The sequence below is a fragment of the Tyto alba genome, unplaced genomic scaffold (genome assembly GCF_018691265.1).
Source record: "Tyto alba isolate M040663 unplaced genomic scaffold, T.alba_DEE_v4.0 Super-Scaffold_16, whole genome shotgun sequence".
Lineage (NCBI taxonomy): Eukaryota > Metazoa > Chordata > Aves > Strigiformes > Tytonidae > Tyto > Tyto alba.
The window spans coordinates 34,779,233-34,801,208 of record NW_024881278.1 but is presented as its reverse complement, the minus strand read 5'-3'; the positions used below and the strand labels follow the sequence as shown (position 1 = coordinate 34,801,208).

The 21,976-nt window shown below is 46.1% G+C and overlaps 2 protein-coding genes across 6 annotated transcripts; one reads left to right on the top strand and one right to left on the bottom strand.

Annotated features, from left to right (window-relative positions):
• Positions 1 to 513: 513 nt before the first annotated feature.
• Positions 514 to 10,030, top strand: OVOL2 (ovo like zinc finger 2). Its single transcript, XM_032994037.2, has 4 exons — positions 514 to 739; positions 1,448 to 1,644; positions 3,912 to 4,101; positions 7,918 to 10,030. The coding sequence occupies exons 1-4, from the start codon at positions 640 to 642 to the stop codon at positions 8,226 to 8,228; spliced, it is 798 nt and encodes a 265-aa protein (XP_032849928.2). The 5' UTR covers positions 514 to 639; the 3' UTR covers positions 8,229 to 10,030.
• On the bottom strand, positions 9,554 to 21,932 carry MGME1 (mitochondrial genome maintenance exonuclease 1). 5 transcript variants are annotated; one of them, XR_006165015.1, is made up of 8 exons: positions 21,694 to 21,932; positions 20,573 to 20,652; positions 16,214 to 16,816; positions 14,971 to 15,193; positions 14,379 to 14,511; positions 12,924 to 13,105; positions 12,143 to 12,335; positions 9,554 to 9,662 (listed from the first exon to the last, which is right to left on the bottom strand). XR_006165015.1 is itself a non-coding variant. In XM_042789472.1 (7 exons), exons 4-7 carry the CDS (start codon positions 16,749 to 16,751, stop codon positions 12,971 to 12,973), a joined length of 1,029 nt encoding a protein of 342 aa, XP_042645406.1. In that variant the 5' UTR covers positions 16,752 to 16,816; positions 18,647 to 18,776; positions 20,573 to 20,652; positions 21,694 to 21,932; the 3' UTR covers positions 12,755 to 12,970. The 5 variants fall into 5 exon arrangements, 4 of the variants coding, with proteins under 4 accessions (XP_042645406.1, XP_042645404.1, XP_042645405.1 ...); XM_042789472.1 differs by lacking the exons at positions 9,554 to 9,662; positions 12,143 to 12,335 and adding an exon at positions 18,647 to 18,776 and having other exon boundaries at positions 12,755 to 13,105; XM_042789470.1 differs by lacking the exons at positions 9,554 to 9,662; positions 12,143 to 12,335 and having other exon boundaries at positions 12,755 to 13,105.
• Between the last annotated feature and the right edge of the window lie 44 nt (positions 21,933 to 21,976).

Here is a 21,976-nt window from a genome sequence, read left to right as displayed (position 1 = left end):
TTTTTTTTTTTTCTTTTTCCTCCTTGTTTTTTTTCCCCTCCTTGATTTTTCTTTTCCTCCTTGCTTTTTTTTTTTTCCCCTCGTTTTTTCTTTCTTCCCCCCCCTCCCCCCCCGTTTTTTTTCCTCTTTTTTTTTTCTCATTGCTTTATTTTTCTCCTTGTTTTTTTTTCCTCTTTTTTTTTTTTTTTGCCTCTTCTTTTTCTCCTTGCTTTTTCTTTTCTCCGTATTTTTTTTTCTCTTTTTTTTTCTCCTTTTTTTTTTTTATTTTCTCCTTTTTTTTTTTTTTTTTTTTTAATTTTCAGACGTTAAATTCTTTTGCAAACATTCATGCCTTAGGAAGGGCTGGAACAAAGCTCAGCTGCTCCAACCGGTCGGACAGGTAAGCAGACTTGTTGACACCGTTATGTTTGCAGCACGCATGCTCCTTCCCAAGTTTCCTGGTGCATTTTTCTATTCCACCTTATGAAACTTTCCCCCCCCCCTCACCCCCCCCACCCCTTCCCCTCCCCTTCCCCTCCCCGCTCCTCGGCGGCTCTGCCCGGTGCTTGCGGTCCCGCTCCCCGCCGGGCTGCGGGGCGGGCGGCGGGGTGAGCTGCTCCCCTCCGCGCCTCTCCGCGCTCCCCCCGCTCTGCCCTCGCCATGCCCAGAGCCTTCCTGGTGAAGCGCCGGAGCCCGCAGCCGGCGGTGCGCAGCTGGGATGGGCTGCCCGACGAGGAGAGAGCCGACACCTACATCCCAGGTAGGGTGCCGGTGGGGCTCCCTCCCCCGGCACTGCGGGGTGCTGGGGCGGGGGGGTCCCCGACAGCCGCCAAGTCTGTCCCCGGGGGCTGCGCTCGGGGCCGGTTGGGGAGCGGGGCTTCGCCGGGGCCGGAGGAGCCCCGAAGGGGCGGGCGGCCGGCTGGGGAGGGGAGGGCAGTGTTAAACACGGGGGGGGGGGGGGGGGGGGGGCTCCCCTCTTGGCCAGCGGTGGGGGTGCGGGGTGCCGGCCCCGCTGGGCGATGCCGCCCCTAAAGCTGGCACCCATCGCGGGGAGCCCCCGGGCGTTTTAGGGGGCGGTGTGTGCGTGTGTCCGGGAAGGTGGGAAACCTCGTTTGCATGAGAAAGGTGCCGGGGGTGGGGTGGAGGAGGAGAAGAAAGGATCTGGGGCGGGGGGGGGGGGGGGTTGATGTACTCCTGGCCTCCCCATCCCCTCCTCCTCCTCTTGCCCTTGCCCGGGGTATAACGGGAAGGCGGCGGAGCTGGCTTGTTTGAACTTTGGGACCGTTCGTGTTTGAGTTTCCGATTGCAGCGGGAGCCGGGGATCCTCCCCCGCCTCCCGCCCGCAGGTTAAACACCGGGGCTCGGCGGCACACACACCCCCCCCCCCCGCCTCCCCTCCCCTCCCCTCCCCTGGCCGCGGCTCCCTGGTCCCCCCACTCTTTATCGCATCCCCCCCATCTGCCCCCAGCTGCAGGCGGGCTCGGCTCCGTGCTGCTCAGCTACGAGGACAGCGGCAGTCTGGAGAGCAGTGGGAGCAGCGGGACCCGGGACGCGGAGCCCAGCGACCCCCCGACACCCCAACCTGGCCCCGGTGCCTTGGGCGCTGCTGGGGGGATGCTGCTGGACCTGGCTGTCAAGCGCCCCGTGGTCAGGTCGAAAATCAAGGTAACCGCCCGCACGCCCACCCATCTTTCCCCGCCCTCCGCTCCCCCCCCCCGGTTCCGGGGTCACCCTGCTTCAAAGGGCAAGGCCCAGGACGCCGGGTGACAGCCGTCCCTTGGGCTCTCTCTGCCAGGGGTGACAGCACCCATCCCACCCACCGAGATGGAGGGCCCATGAGAGCGGCGTGGCTGTAGAATGGCGGCGGCAGGGCAAGCCTCGCAAGCGATGTACCATCATCTTCCAGTGCCCTTTGCCTTCCCTTATCCCTGCCTGGGACATGCTGCCCCTGACCTGCTTGGCTCGGGTCCCGCAGGAGCTCTGAACCCAGCCAGGAAGGACCAGCCCTGGCAGTTAGGAGTCATGCCCCACAGTGCGTGGGTGGATCTTGTTCCTTAGCGTGGAGCCTCCTTAAAAGGCTGCCTTCTAGGTTATAGCCAAGCCTTTGCCAAGGGGGGCTGCTGTGAATCTTCCCCCTGCCCCCCCTACCCTCTTAACTGATCAAGATAACGGCTAGGAAAAGGTCTTCCTCTGAAGCTGTGAAAGGCCATTGCCACCTTGAGGTGGACCCACGGGTTTGGGTGAATTGAAGCAATTACCTGTCCATTAACTTTGCTGTAAAGCCTCTCTGTTTTGTGTGTGGGAGCTCTCGCTGCCTGGGTGTCCCCAGTGGAACGGAGTGGTGATCTCCCTCCCGAGGCTGAGAAAGGCAAACCACTCGTGGGCTCCTCGTGGTGCCCGAGAACCCAGGACTGATGCAGATGCTGTGTGGTGGTGATGCAGATGGGGCGGGAGGACCAGGTCCATCTCTGACTAGCCCAGGGTTCACCTCCGCCAAGGTGGAGCCCGGGCACCCCACTGCTAGGAAGGAGATGTGTTTACCGGTGACTAGTTAACACCTCGTTAAACCCTGGCAGCTGCTTTGCTGGGTATGGAGCTGTAAAAATCCCCACTGTCTCTGCCCGGGTGGCAGCCTTTCACCGCTGTGTTATTAATCTCGTGATTAACACTCGGGTTTTCATCCTGGTTATTTGCGGCCAGATGAGGTAGAATCCTACCTGTTGCCCAGCAGATACTTCCCAGATGGCTCTCCCTCTAGTTCCACACTTTGTGGTTTCACAGCTGCCTTTTTTTTTAAATCTTTCTTTGCAATTTCAGCTAGCGTTGCTTCAGTAGTAAGTTAAGGAGGAGCATTGGGGAAAAATAACTGGCTCTTCAGGAAAAAGAAACCCCAAACGTATTCCTCTCTTTACAAAGAGCTCGCCCCACTGCTGTCTGACTTTAACCTACTTCGTATAATTTAACCTGGGCTATTAGCAACTGTCACAGCGAAACCTCGTTTCAGCAGAGTTGGGTTTTCTCAGCATGCCACAGAAACTCCCCAAAAGTGCCACGAGAGCCGATGGAGAGGCGCACACCGTGCCACCCGCTCCGCTGGCTTTCCCCAGTCCCGAGCGTCTAGCTGCGAGCATGTCCGCTCCCCCGTGAATAATTAAACTAATTGCGAAGTATTTGCATCTTCCAGACATTTAAGCCTTTCCCTCTGAGGAATGCTCTTCCCAAGAGCTGAATCATCAGTGTCTCCCTTAGTCAAGTTAGGTCATGGTGCTGGCACAATATTTTTGGTGGTGGAAGCGGGAATGAGGAGATTAACCCCTAATGACACTCTGCTGTTAATAAACGAGATGGAGAGACCAATGAGAGGAGTTTAGTGCCATTGTTTCAGACTCTACTGAGTCATCAAAACATGCTTCTGGTTTATCTTGCCAAACTTACTGGTTTTTTCGCTGCTGGCTGGTTTTTGAGGGACCCGTAGCAGCGTGATTGGGGAAGGCACTGCATGGACACGGCTTCCTCAGGCCGGGGAGGGCGTCCTGTCCCCATCCGGGGCATTAGCTGGGTGCCGGAGGGGACGCGCGTGTGGCCCCGCAGAGAGGAGCTGGCAGCCCGTGCCCGTGTAGCTGGATGTAGCTGGCTGAGGGTCCCTGCCCCTGCAATCTAGCCACTACACAGGCTTTACTTTAACCCCCGAAGCCAAGCTGGCCAGTGTTGCAGCGGTCACAAACCGTGCGCATTAAGTCACCCACTTGGCTGCAAGGGCAGCGTGAAGCTTTCACCTAGCAAGAGTCTCCCCAGCGCTTTCACTTTTTGTTTTGAATATACCCCAAGAATGTCTTGATGCCACAGCAAGCTCCTCATTTTGTCTGTTTTCTGGTGGTCTTTGTCATCTCAATGTCTATCATTCCTCACGCCAGTCCTCTTCCATTCCTTAGTTTACCACTGGCACCTGTACCGATGCTACGGTGCATAGCTGCGAGCTGTGTGGCAAAGGCTTTCGCTTGCAGCGGATGCTCAACCGTCACATCAAGTGTCACAGCCAGGTGAAGAGACACTTGTGCACTTTCTGTGGAAAAGGCTTCAATGACACCTTTGATCTGAAAAGGCATGTCCGGACCCATACTGGTGAGAACACGTTCCCCAGGGGCTTGCGGGTGGCTCTGGGTGGTGGGAGGTGGCAGAAGGGGTGAATGGGACAAGGATGAGGAGAGGGTGAGGGTAACCTGTCAAGAGAATAATACAAAACACAGGTAAACAACATTTGCAAAAAATAGCGGGCATGCAGTGAAGGAAAGGAAAAGATGTGAGTGTGAACAGATGAAGTCTTGGGATGAATGAAATCCAAGGAGAACTAGTGAAATCTGTGTGAAGCAGCGTGGGTGCGTGAGGTGCCATCCAGATCTGGGGTGCACGCAGCCATGGGCGGCTGTTCCTGGGTCAGCGAGACTGGGACAACCCACCCGGGACAACCCACCCGGGACAACCCACCCGGGATAACCAACTCACCACACATCATTGCTAGTCCAGCGCGTACGGCGCGCGGATGCCGGCAGTGGGTGAGAATACTTTGCCCTCTAGAGGCAACGAGCAGCAGTTTCCTGGGGTTTATTTTGCTGTTGCAAACTTTCCCCCTTGGCCATCCTGCAGGATGGGATTTTGGCTTGATTTTGGCACTGGCTGGAGAAACCAGAGCGTGGTTCGTGCTGTGCTTCCAGCTTCTTTAGGGAAACTAGGCAACACACCAGACCTCTGCTAACCCTGCGTGCTGCATCCCTGCCTGCTCAGGGCTACCTACTCCTCCAATCCCCTTCCAGAGCCTCCTCCAATTTCCCTTTCAGGGAAACCTCTGCCTGCCCAGCCATCCAGATCAGTTTGGCCTCTGGCCTGAACCATCTCTGCTCACTTGTCGTGCAGGTCACAGCATGCTGCGTTGAAAATGGGGAGCAGCGGGCTGAAAATCTGACAGTGGTTCCCGCTGTGGATTGAGGGGAGGTTAAAAAGTTGCTTTTAATCTTGGGCTAGTTCCCTCCTCCCTGCTTGCACCTACACCAGGTGTACAAGCACAACTGCGGATGCTGTGATTCAAGCCTGTGGTGACAGTGGAAGAAAGGAAAAGCATCCCTTTCCCTGCTCTGCTCATCCTTGCTCCCAGGTCACCCCTCCTGGCTGGAGGGATGCGCTTTCTGTGGTCGCTCTGCAGTGGCAAACAGCGGTGGCTGTGTTCCTTTGAACCGGATCGGCTGCTTCACACCCAGCTCACCGGTCACAGAACTGCTTTCTCCTTATCCTAACCTGCAGCAGGGAGAAGGCTGCCTTTTTGTTTCTCTTTCTTTTTCTTGTTGGAAGCGATGGCTTAAATCCATACCAGCCCCGTCCTCACCAAGCAAGATGCTTTCTGACAGGCCGGGCTGACTTTCCTCAGGAGCCTCTGACTCTGCACCTCCTGGGCACATTCCAGCTTTCCAGATTTGTGGTTACCTACGGGACCTGCTGATTATTTGGGCTTGCTCCGCAATGCCCCTTTTTTTGGCTCCAGCGCCATTAACCGGGTGAAGTGCTAGGGGTGACGCAAGTGTGTGGGTAGGCAGTTGTTTCTTAAAAGCAGAGCTCATGAAAACAATGCCGTGTGTTTCAATGGGAAAGCGCTGGCTGGAGCCAATGTTTGGGGCTGTTTTGGTTTGTTTGCAAAGCTTTCCTGCGCAGAGGAAAGCTGCTGGCTGCGAGCAGAGAGCCGCCGCCAGGGTATGGCTGAAATGTGGGGTCGGTGGTTCTGAAAGAAGTGATTTTTCAACCTGTCCCCTCATCCTTTGAGATTCAGAAACTGAATCCAAGATTGTCTCTGTTCAGAAGCCAGAAGTATATATATGCTGTGGCAGGTAGGGTTGAACTCACTGTGCAGGAGTAGAACCAGTATTTTGAAACTCTGGGAGGGAAGAAGGATGGGAGTGAAAAAACCCAGTGTCCTGGAAATGTGAATCTTATGGTTAGATTGTCCCCAGATTTACCAGAAGAAACCTGGCATCATTATATCTCCTTTCCAGTGTAAATCCAGGATGAACGCTCACAGGTATTGGTATTTGCCCGGTGCCTTGGGTCATGGGGGGATGAAGGCTGATGGCAGCAGCGGTACCGATAATGCGTTGGTGTGTATCTTTTCCATGCTGAAATACAGCATCTCTCAAAGCGGTGGTCTTTTTTTATGCCAAAGTTGATCACTGTTCAGGAAAGCTGGACTGTATCTGAATGTTAAAAAGAAGGCAAATGTGCTGGAAGCAGTAGCGTGATCTTTATTTTGTAGCTACAGGTGCTCATCTACGTGTGCTTTACTGAATGTCAGTGTTCCAGTGGAAACTGTTTGTAAGCAGTGTTTGTAACCAGGCCGTGCAACAGTAGGGTAGTGCCAGAGAGAGCGAAAGCCAAACATCCCAGTCTAGCTTCGTGGTATAAGCAGACTTAAGTGTTAAAAAATAATTAATATACACAGTAAAATAAAATTTTAAAAGGATTTCTAGGTAATGAAGAGGTGCCCCCAGTGCCATCTTGGCACTACCCCTCTTGTGCTTGTATTCATGCCCGGGGAGCACTGCTGGCAGCAGGAACCCGGGATGGTGAAGGTTTAAATTGCCTTCAGGTGAGCATGAAGCTGTACCCAAAATACTGTTTGTAAAAGATCCATTTTTGTGTATGAATTCTAGTGAAGATTTGGAGTTTCTCTACAACTGCAGTTTAATGTAACTAACTGAAGCAGTGGCACGGCAGCGGGCGTTAGGAAACTTTAGCCTTGAGAGTTTAAGCCGGTGCACGGGGATAACCTCCTTTACAGGGACTGCAAAAATGCAGTCAAGATACTGCCTATTGCAACTTCTTATTAGTCTGGATTTCTGGTAGAAAGATCAGTGATTGGGTGGTGAACTCAGCACAATGTGATTATAAAATTACAAACTGTCTGCATGGACGTGTGTGCTTTGCCCTTTTTTGTCTGGCTCACTAGAGGTCTGATCATCTGCATCTCGCCTTTCATTGCGAAGAGAGAGGGGTTTAGGTAACTACTTGCATCAATTTTAAGGCTGGTCTTTGACTGAAAACTTACTGAGCTAGTCTAGTAAGTAAAATCACAACTGGTTTAGGTTTTTTCAAGTGTCCCTAAACCCTCAGCTACGTGTCATTCAAGGACTGGGAGGCTACTGTTAAATCGGTGTTGATCGGTGGTAAAATGGATACTTTTCACTGCTCAGTATTTTTGTAATGCTTATTGTCTGTGCTGAGTGAAACTGCTTGGGCATTCAAATCACAAGCCAGCCCCTCCTCCCTCATCTGGAGACACACATACATATTTCTGTCATTTTAAGGCACTTCTCTTCTAGAACTTGAGTTTATAATCTCAGTCATCAAATCTATATTCGACGAAAATTATCTCATTCCTTTGAAGCACTGTGATCACTGTATGCTCACGTTGGGCTGCCATTCACTGGAACCTCATTAAGCTTTGTTCACTAAAAGAGAAAAACTAACACCTTATAGAGATACAAGATTTCATTCACTATAAAAGCGAAAATGAAAGGTTGGCTGAAACCAGTAGTTTCACCTAATCACAGGGCTTCAAAGAATTGGGTCTCTAAAGGAGGAAATTTTGCAAGAGTCAGTAATGGCTTCTTCTTTAGGAGCAAAGCACCGATGGGCACCCGTTAGCCTCGGCGTCTGCCTACGTCTTCTCAAAAAGCTTCTAGGTTTTCTATGCCTAAATATATGAACCTATTCCTGAAAATTTTAGCCTGAAAGTAAGGTGTTGTATTTAGACAGATGGTTCCTCGGGCTAGTAGCTCCCCACTGCTGGGTATCTGCTCCATGGCTGATGTGCCAGAGCCTTGCTCTTAGCTGGGTCCTTAGTCGGCTGTAGGAAACGTAAATCAGAACAGTAATCGCCATCTTTTAACGTTGCAGGAATTCGTCCTTACAAATGTGAGGTTTGCAACAAAGCCTTCACCCAGCGCTGCTCCCTGGAGTCCCACCTTAAGAAGATTCACGGCGTGCAGCAGCAATATGCCTACAAACAGAGGCGAGATAAACTTTACGTGTGTGAAGACTGCGGCTACACAGGCCCCACGCAGGAGGACCTGTACCTGCACGTCAGTAACATTCACCCCGGAAGTGCTTTCCTGAAAAAAACCTCCAAAAAACTTGCAGCGGTTTTGCAAAACAAACTGAGCCCTGTCCTGCAGAGGAACTCCAAAGATGATGACAAAGATGAGTAACACGGTGGATTACAGTCGTCTAAAGGAATGAAGTTTACATGTAGGACTATATATATGTTATTTTTTTAAAAAACAATTTTGAAAGAAATCCCTGAAATGAAAGGGACGCTTTTGTTAATGGGACTCTCTTGATGTTGGTAGAACCTCAACTTGAAAGAAATATTCCCATTTACGATGCAAACGTCAGGGTTTTTCATCCGGCCAAAAAATTGGAAAGCTTGGAAGAGGCTATCACCTCTTGGATGGAGTATTTACTGAACTGACATTCAGACACCCTGTCTTCTGTTTCAGCTCTACCACACGTCTGAGTGGCCATTGACAAATAAATTCACCTTTCCCCAGTGTATTTTGTAAAGATTATAACGATTACCTCCCATACAAATTACTTTTGAGGGGTTTGGGTGAAAAGTGCTGTGTAAGAGCAGCTACTGGTATATTGTTCCATGCAAAATGAATTAAAATGGTCTTAAGAACAGGAGTATGTTGTATCGGTAAATAAGTTAAAACGTGCAAATAATCTTAACTCTGTCCCCAGTGCCATACACTAACAATTTATGGAAGCATGATCCAAGGTGAGCTGAAATTTTTTTTTTAAAGGATGCAGAACTTTTTCCTCCCAAACTTTCTCTACCAGCGAATGACATTATTTCAGGGCAGATTTACGGTCGTGTTTTAGGTACTTTAAGCTGTGAACTTACTTTTATCATGTCTAGATTTAACTGTAACCTTAACTCTAATGTTCCAGGACTTGTCACACTCACTTTGAGGATTATTACCGCATCCTTTTAACCTACATCACTATCAACCCAGAAACCCAAAGAGAACACTTTAATGACTTGAAGATATGTATTTTCTGTCATGCTGAAATGCAGTTTTGTGTGTATTTTATGGTGTGTGTGCGTGTGTTTGAGGATTTTTCTCTTTTTAATGATCAAGTGCCTGATCACTAATACAACAGAGCAGTGCAATGCAGTGAAAAGGGAGACTCAGCCTGGTTTTGCCTCCTGCGATCGGTGCAAAACTACAGGCACGAATCTGGCTCCTAGCGCAACTGATGCTACAAGGGAAGGGGGTGTTGATGATGATGAGGGACTGGTGGTACTGCTCGGTGCTTTTGGCCTTCCCCTGTAGCCCTGCTCCAGCTCCTTTTGAGCCAGAACCACCGAGAGGGTAGCCTATAGGGACTACTGAGTGTGAATTCAGGGATTAAAAGAAAAGGGGAGAGGGATGCCCGTGTAACTCACGTTGCTGGGACAGCTTGACAATAAAACTCTTCAGAGGCTGCTGCACGCCTGGGTGGCTGTAGTAGGGGTGACAGAGTGGGGTGGTAATTTCCTCAGCAACCACGAGGTACTCAGGTCCAAGCACTTGCTATTCATCTGTCTCTTGACTTAGTGGACACAGCTGCTAAACAGGTTTTACATCAATTTAAACCTGTGAAATTAAATCGTAAATGCCAAAAATTCATTTCGTGCTCAATATAAAGCTGTACATTTGGGGAGGATATGCTGTATTCTATACATGTTGAAACAACAGCTGAAAAGTAACACCTAAAATACAGTCATAGCCAGGACCTTCACAATCATTACTACTAAAATGATAGATTCTGAGTGTCTCTGCAAAAACTAAAATCTTCTCAATTTGCCTCAGTTTTATACAGGCATCTGCTTGGGTTTTTGTGGGGAAAAGCTTCTAGGGGTTTTAAAGCATTTATAATGATATGAATACTTTATTCGAGCACAACTGTCAGAGCTTGGGACCTTGAAAATGAGAATAATAAAGTGATGCTACTGTGTAAAGAACAAACTTGTCGTTCTATGTGATGGGAAAGTTGACAGAATACTTTAATAAATGGGAAGTCCATGGAAAAAAAGCATCTGCGGTAAATTAGAAGGCACTTACTGTGCAAAAAGAGCTAAAGCTTATGCACTGATCCCCAGTTCTTCTGAGATCACACCGTTATAACTGAACACATAAATGGAAGGTTGCTCACTCTGAGCCAAGCTTGTGTGCTTGCGAATGCACTGACAACATTGCCTGGCTAAGAAAAGCACTAACAGGCGGTTCAGCCGATTGTGCTGGCCACACGCCCCTGGGACCCGCTCACCAAACTCAGCCGTGGAGTCCAGCTCCTCGGGGGGCCTGTCAGTACTCCAGCTGAGCAAAGTGACCAGCGTTCACCTAACCACAGCGAATTTGTGTGCTTCCCTCCACTGCAACCGCATCCCTCGCCCTGTGGCAGCAGTGGCGTGGCAGAGACCCATCTCGCTGGAGACACGCTTGGTGCATGGATGCATGTGCACCCGTGGGTGTTTTCCCCGCCTTCTTCCCATAGTACATGTTGCTTTTTTTCTCTCTCCACCACCAATGCCAAACCATGTCCCTGCTGGAAGAACTACAGCCCCACTGAGGGGGTCCACCTGTGTGCTTTCAGCCAAAGCAAGCGTTCACAGCAACAGAGAAATGCAGCAGGGAACTACGCAGAAGAAAAACCACTCTGGGTGGAGAGCAAAGTTGGATGTTGTAGCTGGTGGAACCACCCTGACTGTCTGGCTGGTCTTCCCACAGAGGACAGACACTGCCTGTAGCAGACGCCCTGGGCACATCAATTTAACAGTCTGGCAAGTTAGCTTAAATTGGTCCCAAAGCAGGTGGAAGTTTGCACGACACTGGTGACGGCCTGGCCAGTTGTGTCACAGGACAAAGCTGGTGCTAGCTCCTGCCTCTCCAGGGATGTTCCAGAGCTCACAGGGGGATGCCCGAGGCAGCCAGACCTTCAGAAGCGCGAGACACAAGTAACTTCCACCGCTACCACCTCTGCAGGCTGCCTGCCTTCCCCCGGCTCTCTGACGGCACAGACTCGGGTTTACAAATGGGCATGGCAGGTGAAGCTGGCAGCCTTCCTCAGACAGAAGGGCTTTGTGAAGCAAATGAACGCAGGTGAAGCCAGCAGGTGCCCACACTGCCCAGGCTCTGGCCTCAGCCTTATTTACCAGGACACAGGACCAGGCTGCGATCTTACCTGGTTCCAAGACATCTAACGGGTGTCTGATGCGCTGATGAAGGTGGCAACCCCTCCCAAACATTGCCCAACTGTTCCACACTCTCTGGATTTATCCAATCCCAAGCAACACAGGGAAATCAGCACGTTTTATCACCTCCTGCTTCTGCCCCGGGCATTTTACCTCTTGCTTTTGCCCACCTTCTTTGTATCCACCAAGCTACCTCTCACAGAAAATTGACGGTGTTCGGTGATGTTGAACCACCCACTTTCAAAATTCTGTGATGTGGGAAGATACCTGTAAAACAGGTAGAACTTCTGAGCATCGTCATGGTTAGTCATTTCTGAACCCAGCTTCTCAGTCTCCATGGCTTGCCTTTTTAGATAGAAATCTAATTAAGCATGGAGTAATCATAACATCACCAGACCAGGTTTGAATAAGCAAGTACCACTATAACTAAGTTTTGTTGCACAGGTTTCCACGGTTTAGTGCTCTGGAGGAGCAGAAGATTAAGCACTACAGAGTTTTAAATTTCTTCAGCAGCACGTCTGTCCATTGCTTTTTTTAAGGTATGGTTCTGTCTTGAAGCTCAGGGGTTGGTTGTATTTTAATCTGTAATCTGCAGCGGTATTATGAAAAATCATACATACAATTCAGAGAAAACAAAGAGAATGAGGAAAAAATACTGCCTGACATCAAGGCTTACTCTGTGTCTTACAGACTTGATTTTACGAAACAAGCTTCAAAAGTAACTTCTGGTTTAGAATTTATATTCACAAACCTATTTAAAAAACAAATCAAACCAAACCAAACCAGCCCTCCAAGAAAACAACCCCCCAAAAACTAACCAGCAGCTCTTCATTCCTCAGAAGGCCCAGCTCCAAAGTCACGTGCTTCTGCAAAGAAACTTACTCGCGTGGGCAAACACTCGAACTCGATACTGGAGATCGTTCCACACGGGGGGCTCCTTGTCGGCTCAGACCCGCAGTGAAGTCAGGAGAGCTCAGGGCAGCCGCAGACTTGGCCTGCAGTCTCACAACCGGAGGTACAGAGCCTGTTCACACACGCAGTTCTTCCACGTGGGCCACATGGCCTGTTAAGAAACCTGCGGGAGGAGCCACCAGAAAAAGTCAGACTTCCTACCTTTCAGAAGACTTGCTAGAAATTTGTATCGGGTACAGTTCTGCTCCTTTTGCTAAGCCACTTCTGTTAAGTGATCACTTCGCCTTAGTATTTTAAGTAAGTGTTTATGACAACTTTAGTTATAACTGTTAGTGCAGTTTTTCCAGTTGTTGCTGTAACAAAAACCAAAACCAGTAACAAGCCTGCTAATAGATACCTTTTTGATGAGCAAGAACTAAGCGGACTGAAACCCAGTCTGCTATATTAATTTATCATTTGCATTTCTCTCGGCTCAGACAATGCAGATGTTGTTTTGCTTTAGTGCACCAACTTCATTTTCAAAGCCTCAGTTCTGCAACAGTTGTTTTTTTTTTTCCCCAAAAAATAACAAGAGAAGGATGATTTGGATTGAACTGTTTTATTTGGTAATAGAAACTTTTCTATCAAGCTCAGGTTGTACAAACTGTGTGGGGAGAAACAGAGATTAACTAAGTTGACTTTGTGCTGCCTGGTCCACTTAAGTCACATACAGTGTAAGCAAATATACATTCCCCATTCCAAATTTCCCTGCCTTTTTTTATTAGGGTTGAAAACCTCTGATGCATAGCTTAGTTTTGGTCAGTTCCTGTCCTTGTACTCTTCCAGGCGCAAAAGCCACTTATTCCAGTACTGCGAGCACAGATCAGGATCCATGAAATGGGGATGCGCAGGGTAGCCATTCTTGTAGGCAACCACAATGAGTCCGCAACTAACCTACAGTTAAAAACAGAAGGCTGTCAGAAATTCTATGTTAATATGCAACTTCAATCAGCAAATCTAAAAACTAAACCTCACTGCAAAATGTCATCTTAATGTAAAAGTACTTTAAAGAAGAAATGTGGAACAAAAAAGAGCAACAATTCACCATAAAGTACTTGGAGACTAACATTCAGATGCTCCAAAGACTGTCACAATCCAAAGCTCTGACTGACTTCAGTGAAAACCAGAGGGTTCGAACTCCAAGTATCAGAGTCATAGGGTCTAATTAAACCTTGCAGATGCTGATAGAATTCCCAGCGACTGATGAGGTTTTGCCTGGGGTCATATAACCAGACTGATGCCATTCTCCAGCATCAGTCTGAATGGAAACGATTCCTTAGGTAAGTTCTGACATCTTTCATATTTGACAAACATCTAATCCAAATTCCAAACAGCCACCAGTGCGAAGAGAAAGCACAGGAGCAAAGGAGAAAGCACGAGAGGCCAATAGCAGAATTATAGAATTACTGCCTATATTTCACTCTGTAAGGATCATGTCTGATAAGTGCTTGTGTTTACTGACCTCTGTAGTATTCTAAAAAGTCCTTTGCACAACCTATGAATTACCTGACTCTCTTCTGCTCTGTATTTCCTCCCTTCAATGTTTTGTATTGACATAACAATCATTCAGGCCAAGCAGGCCTGGCTAGAATTGTCTTTGGAGTCTTTAAAAATATTATTGCACTGCCTTCTGATTAACTGATTGACAACACACTGCTTTGCTCTGAGGAAACACTGTACAGCTTCCAAACACTCTAAGTAAATCACTTCATCCCTCATTTAGTAGTGGGATATAGAAAGACAAGATGCAAGCAATGCCCTCCCACCCTATTTCCCCGTTTGCAGGCTCTTTTACTACTCCTCTTCCCCCTTCCTTCTCTTGACACAAGCAAAAACCACACAGAACAAAGCACTGGGGATTGCCCAGATACCAAGTCACTGTGAGTGTATCTGACCTCCCAAGATGCTGAGCAACACTTGGTCCCACTGAGCATTTCCTCAAAATCACTGAAACTAGACAGCTGACAGGCAAAGGAAGTAGGATTAGCAAGAGTAGCAGAGTTATTTCACAGTATGTCAGCTTAATCTGATCTAAGGCTGGGCTGCTTTGTTACAAATCCTACTGCCAGTTCCATGATGGACAGCAGGTGCTAAAGGTAGTAGGTGGGGAGACATGAAAATAACGTGGGTGCTGCTGCTTGTCTAGGCAGGTAGCAGGCCTACTGACCTGGAAGTCATAATTGGCATCATGATTTATGGCTCCAATATATGCTGCAATCTGTAATGGGTTGTCAAAAGTGTTCTTCAGAGATGGCTTTGGTTTCTCTGAAGTTTTCCAGTCAATCACACACAACTGGCCTCTGCATAAGAGAATAAGATAGGACAATGTTTTAAAATTAAGTTTAGTAAGAAATAAGGGATGAGACAGCAAAGAAAGTCGTACCATTTTTAGCCTGTCTCACCCTCTTGTCATGTTGCTCGTTATTATGTCTAAGCAAGTCTCTTCCACACTAGTAGTTTAGATCTCAAACATCAAGATTCACTAATATCTGCTGCAGTTCCTGGCAACTCCAGAGGATCAATAACCCTGCCTCGCTCATACCCCGTAAGGGTCCTCATGCTCCAGTAAGGAATTCTCCACAGCAAACAACAGCACTTCTGGCACCAGGTTCATCCGTTTCACCACTCAGAGATCTGCCCAGCCTCCCCCCTAGAGCTCATCAACACACCTGCTCCAGCCTGGGACACAGCCCCCCATGTGCCACAGAGCACCACACAACGCTGCCATTATCAGCTTGCTTACAGAACCAGTACCTCACCGATACTTAGCCACGCAGTCTACCAGGCCCAGATACTGAAGAGTCTCATGCTGAACTGCGCTTTCCAGAGCTTTCACTTCGCTGACATCTTTCAAGACATGTTGCACACTTGATAAGTAGCCAGAAATAGCAGTATCTTCTCTCTGCTCCTTAGTTGCCGTTTCTTCGGACAGGAATATAGATTCCAAAGCTGCATGGAAAAGCTCTCCTTGGAGAAAAAGATCTATGAAAAATGTGAAAAACCCCCACATTTTAGACACTAGTCACAATACCTGATGGACTTATGTTCTAGATATTACAAAACATAGCTGTTAAACCAGTCCTGGTTTTTGTACTGAAAGCCTGAGAATGAGAGGAGGAAAAGGGAATGAGACAGAAAAATAAATTGTCTACAGTGAAATTAGTATCTCTTATATCAATACTTTACTTTTTTGGTCTCACAAATTACTCGGAAACAAAATAGGGTTTTTAATTTTTTGTTTATTCAAAGGCATTTGTGAATTTCTATGAACTACAAATATTATTCTAGGCTGCTTTTGCTTCTTCTGCTGTATTGGTTCATTTGAATGGAATTAATCTCCTCCTGAAATGGGTGGGCATAGCTCTATTAGTAAGGCCTTATCTCAGAAATGATTCCAAGAAAGATAAATTTTAAATAGTTATGTAAGCTTTGTTATGCCACCTTATTCACTGAAGTGCTTAGTAATTCAAAAGCATAAACACAGCATATTCAGTTCTAAAAAGCGTAATAATTCAAGTAAGGAGTGCTTGGGTATTTATTTGTCTTGCTACAAGAGGCCACCTACTATCCCCTAGGTCCTTCCAGATCCTCTTCAGTCCTACAGCTTGAAGGAACTCACCTTCGTAGGTTTTTTGAAAAGAAAACCTCTAAATGCATGGCAATTTCATCGAATATGCCTCTTCTATAAACTAGTTACTGAAGAACTGCAACGCAAACAGCAAGACACATAGATTTTTAAAAAACACCAAAGATGACAGAATTTCAGAACGCTTATTTCCATCTCACTACAAAGTAGCTTTGTATCTGCAAACAGGCTCAATAACATCAGCTGGAAAATATCTATTTGTAAATAGATACCAGCAAATAGAAAAATAAAGGAGGAATAAAATCCTTTATTTCTAAAGGACTTGTAGGACCAGAAACTGCAGCTATGCTAGCACATTGCAACCAGCTACCCAGACTATTGCTTCTGCTTTGCAATCACACTCTAATTAGACTTACTTTTAGTATACTCTGCAAAACCATCTTCTCCAAGTTCCAGTATCATTTTCTGCTTCCATCTTTCTAGATAAAAGGCTTGCTGTGGAGAAACAGTCTGCTGAAGAATACGGGTAACACTGGGCATTTTAGTTTTTTGTAAAGCAATTTTCACAGGGAGGTTTGAATCACTGTTGAGAGGGGGAACTCTCTTGTTGGGGTTTATTAAAGGAACCCAGTTCTTGGGAGTTTCTGTTTCAGCTTTAACTGGAGGTCTGCATTTACTCGATGGCCCATTTAACAAATTGCCTTCTTCAGGTACTGTCTCTGGTGTTTGAGTGCTGGTTTTGTAAGATGTAACTGAGTAGACCAAGTTCTTGTATTTTTCTTGGTCAACTTGTTCATAACTGTTGGCTTTTTTCTTTTTACTATAAAGACACGCAGAGGTAGCCAGACACATACGTGGGAATTGCTTTTGGCAAAAAGGTATTTGAAAAAGCAATTCCAGTTTCCTTGGTTTCCTGGACAGTAACTGCAGGAATTTCATTCTGACAAGAATCATTTGTGAGTAGTTAAGAGTTTTCTTTCTTCTGTTAGGAACAGTCTGTAGGTTACCATATCTTCCTCCTGTGGAAAAAGAAATTTGTGATTTCCAGAGTCATAAAACTATACCATCAACCTATTTTGCCCTTTGTCAAAGAACGAACTGCTATGGTCATACAGCATCTTCATACCCTTTATGCCACCAAAATTCCTATAGATAAACAATACAGTATGAGAAACAACCAATAAGCAATGAAAAGAGGAAATGATCCTGAAAAGAACTGCTGCGGGTCTGCAAAACCTGAAACAGGGCAAACACATAAAGATGTTTCAAGTAGCAAAAGCTACAGCAGAGGATGCTCTGACAGCAACAGTATCAGAACTGTCATGAAAGTAGACACAAAAATCTGATTTGCAACAAACCACTCCCCAAAAGAGGGAGGGGGAAATAAAAAAAAATAGGCCATGCAGAAGAGAATGAAGCAAATACATTGTTGTGAGGTATTAAAACCATGTAAATTTTTAGTGGATGCCCAACTTAAAGGGATCATGGGGACAAAGTACCTTTTTGGAGAATAAAAACATGGGGTTTTTTTGTATACATAGGAGAAAGCAGACAGCAGCAGTATATGCATTCTGAAATGGGGAGACCTGAGACTGAGAAAGCTGAAGAGAAACAAGATGTATTGCAAGTATCTTCAGATTCAAATAAATCTTTTAAAAATCAGAGTAAAATCTAAAAGTATTTTTCTACACTGAGTTTCAAACATAGTTGTGTTCTAAGACACTCAAGAAGTTTAAAAGCAAAACCAGTATACCAGAAATATCGTTCACAATATAGCTTTCAAAACTGCATTGAAACTGCAGTGCAAAGTCCTAGGAAAGTTTATGCGCTTGGATAAAATGTAAACATGTGAACAGTGGCATTTAAATCCACACTAAATACTTGCAGAATTGAGGCCCTATTCTCCTACGGAAAATTATCTGCTTACCATTACAAAGTTCCCTTCCATCTACTGCAAAGAATGCAGGCAATGCACATTGCCAGCTAACATGAGCATTTTGTTCCTGACAATACCTTAGCTTTACTCTTTTCCCCACACTTCTTACACAGCACTTCACATACTACCCAAGCTGTAGGCACCACAGAAAAAAAAAAAAAAGATAGTAGGAGGAGTTGTTTTATATGGACAGATCCTGCACTTATGCAGAACTGCAGTGACACCAATGTGTGGGTGCGGGCATCTGTCACACAGAACAGTTTGGAAAAATGGGGCTGTAATGGCTGCAGCTGATTAGATAAAAGCATCTTATAGCAAGAGGCTGAGACCTTGGACTCGGTTCTATAAATATTGTTTCTCTTCTGTGAAGGACAAAACCAGACAGCTGTAGAAGTTTAATCAGGAGTAGGCAGATACACTGCTTCCTTCTTTACTGGCTTTATATTTTCACACTGACTTTGAATGGTTTGGGCAAATAACTGTTCTGTAACTTGACGGCATGTAACCTGATAGAAAATTAACCTGTCAAAAGCATATCTGAACCAGGAAAATACAATTCGGTTGGATTAGAACTTTGTGTCACGTAGCAGTGGCACCTCTGACGGAGTACCAGGTGCCTTACAGTCAGATTTGCCATACTGTTGTTAGATGGTCTCACTCAGTCTTTACAACGCATATCGATCAAAATAGTTAATGATTTTAAAACTGCTCCATGGTCCCTAAGACATTAATAGAAGAAAATAATGAAAGTACCAACTGGTTAATTCTGCCACTGACTTTTTACACTCTGATTAGATATAAAGCAAGCTCCTCACAGGGGAAATCGTACCATTTAAGATACTTTGAATAGGTCACTTCTCTTTTCTAATCGTTACATTATACTTAATATCGAACCAAATCTAAAGCTGCTTTCCTTATCCAGCAGAACTGGGTTAGGTGGAGTTGCACTTGTTTTCTCATTTTCCAGTATTCAGCAGCGAGAATGGACATGACCCTCTGAGCGTCCTCTGACCTTCAGATTCCTGCCAAAACTACTTTCCTGCCTGCATAGGAGAAAGCAGTCATGTGCGTTACAAAATGACAAACCAGACAATTTCAACCATGTTAATCTCACGAAAGTATGCAAATTTTGCCAAAAAATAGAACCACCTGCTTTAGACAGGCTATACAGCAGCAAGAAATTGGACTATATAACTTAAGTTCTGTCCTGCTCCATTTTATGGACATGTGAGGAAGTTTTACAAACTTAGGTGAAACATAAGCAAATTTTATGTTACCTCTCATTTCTTACATGATGTCAAAAAGCTGTTCCTACAGCTCGCCAGAAATTTGTAACAGCATAAAGAGGTACTTTTTATGAAGTATACATGTTTCAATTTTTCAGTTCTCCTTGGGTTTTCAGTCAGTAACTTTTGCATGTCTTCACTATTACCACCAATTTTTCCAATAAATTTATTCTTAAGAAGCTCCCCATGTTTTGTCATTTGACAATCAGAAAGCAGCTCACTTCTGCAAAGCTGCTATGCCAGGATTTACAGCAATTCACTCTTCTCAGAAGACTATCACATTTTTTAATAGATTTTCAGTGTTGGAATGGCATCAGTTACCTCATGGAATCTGCCCCTTGCTGAAAAAGTATCAATGAGCAATGTTAGCACATTACAACAGGTGCCAGTCTGCTGCAGGAGGTAACAAAAAAACAGTAAAAACAGCAAAGGGATATGTAAAGGTTAGGCTTTAATATCATAAGTAAATTGCTTCACCATATTTTTTCATCATAAAAGCACTGCAGAAAAATTATTCTCCCCTCTCTTGGGGTTTACCTCTAAATAGAGCTGTTGAAGCTGTGATTTAGAATAAAACAGGAAAAAAACCAAACCAACCCTCTTATTGCAATGTAATAGTATCCAAGCTTGTAATTTCTCAGGCTATGTTTGATGACTATTAATATACTTACCCAAGGGTATTAATCAGAACAGAATAAATGCTGGGTCAACGACTGTGTATTTGTTACATTAGCCAGAGCACAAAAGAAAGTTTATTCTGGCTTTGTGTCAGCTGCAGGAAGCAAGATGATACCTGATTCAGCATGAAGTTCACTTGTAGTAAGCTGCCCCCCTCAATATTCTTTAATGAATAAATTCATACCAGATCAGTGTTTCGAATCATTGAGCTATTAAAATTTGCAACATTACAAGCCCTAGAGCTAATTTACTATAACACTGGTGCAGTGTTTCAGTAACACCTAGTATGATTTTTAAATTAACAGCCTATATTGTTCTGGAGTAATATCTGTAGAAATGTTTATGCACTCTATGAACTGAACAACAAGGAAAGGGAGAGTTTGTCAGCTACTGTGCAGTTCTACAAAAGGAAAGAGGCTGTAGGATTGCTAAGAAATAAAGAAAGACAGTATCTAGCCAAATAAAGAATCATGTTTTTCTCAACGGTGGCACTTCTGTGCAAATAACTTATGATTAGAAGAAAGAAATGGAGTTGGATCTACTGGATCTGGATCTACTCTCATACGTAAAGAATTGATATTTCTCCCTTGGGAAGTGCCTCCCTTCTCTCTAAAACAGTTTGTGTTCAAAGACTGGTAGAATTACTTCAAGTATCACGTGATGAGCCGCACTGGAAAACTGAACACAAACTGGGGGAAAAAAAAAAAAAAAAAAAGCAGCAACAAACAACAAACACAAAAAATAAGCAGGATTTCTCTTAAGTTTCCCAAGCTATCTGACTTTGCAGCTCCCACAACTGCACTAATACAACTGAGGAAGTTTTTCCAGAATAGGAATGAATGGCCTAAGTGAGGGAAACAAAAAGGGTTACTTACGAAAACGTTCACACCCATAAAAATACTCCTCCAACTATGGTTACAGAGAATAATCAGTATAGCTTTTTCTCCACAGTCACCTAACAAACAACAAAAGCACTCATTTACTTCAGAGATAATAAGAAAGAGCACTTCTGAACATAGCTACAGATCTGTTGCCCGTTGTCCCTAATTTGAGGAAAGCAAACCCACTGATGAAGGTACAATTTTAAGTTAACATCACAGGCTTTCCTCTGGGAAGAAGTGTTATTATTTGATGTAGAAAGGCAACAGTAACCTATCTTCTTGGTCAGAACGACCACTTTTTCTTTTTTCTAGTTACAGCTTAATAATACAGGACACTGACAGCTGTATCACTTTCAGGACCTTCCACACTTGTCCGTTCCCTGCTCCCGACCTTTCTTCATTGCAGTTTGTAAGCTAAATCATTAAGTCTATTCCAGTTTAAAACCCAACTCCCTCTTTTGGGAAGTTAAGTGCATGGGGAGATAAAGATTCAAATTTAGCAACCCAGTTTAAAGCACATGCCCACAGAGCTACACTAGACCAGAGGGACAACAAGCTTCATCTCTGGGAAGGGAATTAGTGGGAAATACGGTTGTTAACGCAAAGTCGGCGTTTTTGGCAAAGCAGTCTGCGAAAGGGCTGACCCATTACTAGTGACCAGCACGCGCACACGTGCACTCCAGCAGAAAGACAACTTTTCCACACCGGCAGGAGGTGCTTGAAAATCACCGGTAGCGCTGGATAGACAATGTCTGTGTAGGGCTTCCCTCACAGATAAGTCATTCCCGACATGAAGCACGGCTCGCTGCTGGCGGCCCCACTCCCTCAGCGGGTATGCCCACCCCGCCAAGATCCCCGCTCGGTTAACAGACCCGGGGGGGGGGAGGGCACGCGGGGGCACAACCTTTGCCACGCGTGATGGATGGAAAGCCACAGGGAGGAGGTAGTCGCAGGCCTAAGCAGCCGGGGCGGGCGGCTGTTTCCCCTCAGCTACCCCAGTCCCGCTGGAGAGGCTGGCGCTGAGGGAAGAACCCGCTCGCCCCACCGCCACAGCCACCAGCCCACCTTCCCCGGCCCCCTCGGAGAAGGGGAGAAGCGGGGCGGCCGTTACTTACCTCAGCGCCGCGTTTCCCGCCGCTTTCGCCGCGCAGGCGTGCCTCGCCGCCTCCCGGGGCTGGGGGAAGCTCGGCGCGGGTGGGTGCGTGTGCCGTTCGCGTTTTTTTTTTTTTTTTTTTTTTTTTTTTTTTTTTTTTTTTTTTTTTTTCTGTTGAGTCTTTGAAAACCGCTGGAGAGAATAACTCAAATCTTTAAAAGCGAGGAAAAAAAGTTAAACACTCCACTCCCCACCCCCTCCGTTACGCCGCCATCTTGGATGAAGGCAAGCAATGCCCTGCCCTC

Coding starts and splice junctions, on each gene's coding strand:
- MGME1 (XM_042789472.1), bottom strand. CDS start 16,751: ATGATTCTTGTCAGAATGAAATTCCTGCAGTTACTGTCCAGGAAACCA. Junction 14,512..14,970: donor GACTGCGTGGCTAAGTATCG/GTGAGGTACTGG, acceptor TCTCTTATGCAG/AGGCCAGTTGTGTGTGATTG. Junction 13,106..14,378: donor ATGCCAATTATGACTTCCAG/GTCAGTAGGCCT, acceptor TTTTAACTGTAG/GTTAGTTGCGGACTCATTGT.
- OVOL2 (XM_032994037.2), top strand. CDS start 640: ATGCCCAGAGCCTTCCTGGTGAAGCGCCGGAGCCCGCAGCCGGCGGTG. Junction 740..1,447: donor AGCCGACACCTACATCCCAG/GTAGGGTGCCGG, acceptor ATCTGCCCCCAG/CTGCAGGCGGGCTCGGCTCC. Junction 1,645..3,911: donor TGGTCAGGTCGAAAATCAAG/GTAACCGCCCGC, acceptor TCCATTCCTTAG/TTTACCACTGGCACCTGTAC.